The sequence below is a fragment of the Hippichthys cyanospilos genome, chromosome 8 (assembly GCF_059441005.1).
Source record: "Hippichthys cyanospilos isolate Australia breed blue-spotted pipefish chromosome 8, RoL_Hcya_1.0, whole genome shotgun sequence".
Taxonomy (NCBI): Eukaryota; Metazoa; Chordata; class Actinopteri; order Syngnathiformes; family Syngnathidae; genus Hippichthys; species Hippichthys cyanospilos.
In genome coordinates this window covers 13,742,501-13,746,356 of record NC_142376.1, presented here as the reverse complement: position 1 = coordinate 13,746,356, position 3,856 = coordinate 13,742,501, and the positions used below count along the sequence as shown (strand labels likewise).

The following is a 3,856-nucleotide window of genomic DNA, read 5'->3' as shown; positions in this document are numbered from 1 at the left end:
AGAAGATGGGTTGCTGCGAACAAGTTCGTCCGGCAATGCGTGTTAAGGACAATTAACATTCTCGGAAGAAGTTCCGCACCAGAATACTTAGCTGCAAACTGGAAAAGTAAGTGTCCCTTGCAAACTCGGTCACATGAATGCAAGAGCGTTGAAAGCGCTGTCGTGAATGAGGCGATAGGGGGCGCAAGTTTCCCCTTTCCCAACGTCACAACGTCACTGGCTGCCTGTTTCCAAAAACACCGCCTCCGACTCTGCTCCAAGGTAGCTATAACACTACTTACTAACGTTAAGAAAATAATGTCTGTTTCGGAGTCCACTGATCGACCTTGCTTCGTATGCAAATAATGCAGCTGTTGTAACTCGTGTCATGTTCCAGTCGGTTCACGGCCATGCGCTAAGTAATGTCGCTTAGATTAGCTTTAGCCTAGCTTACTCGTCAAGAGTCTCTCACACCATCGCTTCAATATCCAGCAAGACAATGGATAAGATCGTCTAAATTGGTTTTGGCCACTTCGCTGTCCCCCGTGGACATGACCGTAAAGACGTCCTGGTCAAACCAATTAGTGGAGCACGAAAATGTGTAAAGGTGGTACTGTTATGCTCCACTGAGTTTAATTAGCAAGCAATGTCCATGTCCTTAAATCAGTCACATGATCTCCTATGTCACTTTGGATTGTGGACCTATTTCACCACCTCTCAAGAGGTCATTGCACTGAAATATACTGTACTGGAGGTGACCAGACAGTCTCTGCTCAGACTGTTGTGCAAACCCGGGTTATGTATGCACATGATAGATATTTGTGTATTTTATGCAGTACAGTAGTGTGTTGATGATAGAATCCTGGCCAAGAGCTGGTGATACCCCTGCGATGTGGAGGCTCAAAATAAATACAGTATGTATTTATAAGAGCAAACAAAGGTTGGAGGTCAGCAAGAAAGTGGGTCATTGAACTGGATGGGAAGAGTGTGGGCGCTGCAAATTGTCTAAGCTGTAATGGGTCTTCCCTTAGGGCAGAATGCCTGACAGTTTTGAGGGAGGGGTTTGAATTCAGGTTTCAGCATCCAGCCTTCCTGTAACGCTTGCATGTTCTCCCTGTGCTTGCATAGAATTTGTCCTGGTACTGTCATTGCCTCACATACAGTATGTCACATTCATCTTATTGATCTAAAAAGTTTCCAAAAACTTGTGACTTGTGAATGGCCACCAGTTCTTAGCATTCCCTATGTTTTGCCCTGTGTCTGCTGGAATAGGCTCTAGCACACTTACAACCCAAGTTGTGCAACCGTGTTTTAATTGTTATGCAGACGATGCTGTTCTCTGATTTTTATACTTTATGCATTTATGCACTCAGCGTAATTTTCATGTCATCAACCATGATAGACCAATTTGAATGTTCATTTAATTAAAAAAAACTTGAACATTTTGAGCTAATCTCTATTGTCTTGAGTTTTCATTATAGATACTTTAATATTGGTCATTTTTTGATGTATATTTTTAAGTATATGCTGCTGTGAAAACATTTACCCCCTTCCAGCTTTGTGTGTTCTTTTTGAATATTTAATATCAGTTGCAATGTTGTCTATCAGCATACCATATTAATATCACATGAAGACAACCCGGCGAGTTATAAAATGAAGTTATACAAAGCTGGTAAGTTTTAAAAAGGGTATATTGCCCACACTATATATATATATATATATATATATATATATATATATATATATATATATATATATATATAATCGTGATTAATAATCATGATTTCAATATTGAACAAAATAATCCTGATTATTATTTTGGACATAGTCATGCAGCCCAACTGTATATCAAAACTCATGGTATTGTACTAACCCTCTGCTTGACAGATGTATAGTCATAATGAAATACTACAGTATAAGGCATAAACCTTCCTGGTCACATGCTTTTAAAAACATGCTATTTATGTCAGCATATGCTTAGTAGACTATTGTATCAAAAAGGCCCTTTAGGGGTGGTATCTCAAACGCAAAAAAAAAAAAAAAAAAAAAAAAAAAGCAAAACACACACTTACAGAGTTTTTAGTTGCTGAGTGAAATTAGGTCTCTCGGGATTTAATAAAATTGCCAAAAGGGATGGTATGAAAACCAGCTTTTAAATCACATTTATCTATGCAAAATCCAAACAATACCACATCTGGGGTTTTAGACTTTGGAAGTTCCACTGCATTACCAGTCAAATGTGGAATCAGTTTGGTAAAATGATGCATGCATAGTACATGTAAAGTATTTTCAGGGCAGCCAAGGACAAGGGGTTATCAGTGAACTGACCAAAACAGGAGCTGTTAGGTGTAGTCTCTTAGATAATACAGGGGCTTGAGAGCTTGTCAGCAAAGCCATGTCCAGTAACTCTTCTATACTTACAACCGCTGTAGCCAGGATGTTTCCTATTTTTACTCCTCTTTTTGTGTTCACAGATTTAAAGGTGGAAATTGTCGCAATGGGGGTGAAGTGATTCATTGCACAGCCAAGTGGAATGTTGCGTTGGTCGGTCCACCTTGAAGGAGGGCCACGGAGAGTCAATCATGCTGCTGTGGCCGTGGGACACAAGGTGTACACCTTTGGGGGCTACTGCTCCGGGGAGGACTATGAGACTCTACGTCAGATTGATGTGCATGTTTTCAACACTGGTAAGTTCGGATGGATAAATATAAACTCAGGGCTTCCGTTTCAAGTTGCCAAGTTTTAACTCAAATGTCCACTGATGCTTATAAATGTGTTTTTTTCTTCTTTTTTTTAAACACCTGATTTCTCTCTCTTACAACCAGGTGTGTTCTTCAGGGCTCAACCCTGACACTTTAAATGTAAACATGTAAACAGTAGTTTAATGTACAGTTGACTAATACATCCAGTTTAGAAAAAAGACCTTTCAACAAGTCATACCAATGTTAAAATTGTTGAGGGTGCTTGCTTGAGAAATTACATCTTACACCCTTTTTTGTTGTTCTTTTAATTAAAGTGAAAATGCAGTTTCTGTTCTGTGTAAATTGAAGCTCAGTCAACCTCCAATTTGTTGGGATTTCTGAATAGATGTTCCCTAAAATAATGAATTGAGTTCACGTATTTTTAACTATGCAGGCATTTTTTGCATACAGTACTCGTTCATAAAATAACATATTAATGTCTAAACAAACAACCGCATGAACAAGTTACAACAACATTGAATCTGATATACGTAGCACCTCTCAAGCAATTATTCACATAGTAGTAGTAGTAACGTTGACACTGAGGCACCCTTTGAATCTTTTGCAGGGATACTCCTCTTTTTTAGCCAATTCTAACAGTAAAATGTTCATTTTTTTCGGTAACAAATGAGGCAACTAAATACATATCTGTGGAAAACAATGTTTTTAAAAGTATACAAAATAATTTAGTCTTCAATTACAGTACTATAGAAAACTATGATATTTTTACCATAAAATGACTAAATAAGTAATTTTCCCTTCACAGTTAGACAATTGTAAAAAGAAGTTTAACTATTGTTAAATGGCAATTTTAATCGTCAGTGACTCATTACCAGGTAACCACAGCATTTTTTTTTCACAAGGTATTGTGAGATGAAGCCTTGCTTGCATATGCTGCCTGCCTTGTGACGTCTGTAGTTTTTTTCTACTTGTAAGACCTGTTTTTGGTAAGAGGCGTTCAAATTTTCATCCCATTTAATTCTGTCAGTCTTCAGCGATATACTTCTGAACACTCAAAATGCATAATAATTGCTTATAGCATGCTGTTTGTTTTATAAATACGTATCAGCTTTGTAAAAACGTAGCTCCACAACACTTACCCAGCACCATTGGTAAACAACCTGGATTTTACAGGT

The 3,856-nt window shown here is 37.9% G+C and overlaps 1 protein-coding gene across 2 annotated transcripts in view; it reads left to right on the top strand.

Moving 5' to 3' along the window:
• The window catches only part of klhdc3 (kelch domain containing 3), a 30,833-nt gene continuing 26,977 nt past the window's right edge, over positions 1 to 3,856 (top strand). Inside the window, exons 1-2 of one of the 2 annotated variants that reach the window (XM_088422052.1) lie at positions 1 to 261; positions 2,454 to 2,666. In XM_088422052.1, the coding sequence (XP_088278178.1) occupies positions 2,513 to 2,666 (154 nt within the window). In that variant the 5' untranslated portion in view covers positions 1 to 261; positions 2,454 to 2,512. The remainder of the gene's footprint in view (positions 262 to 2,453; positions 2,667 to 3,856) is intronic. The other variant, XM_088422051.1, reaches the window with a different exon arrangement.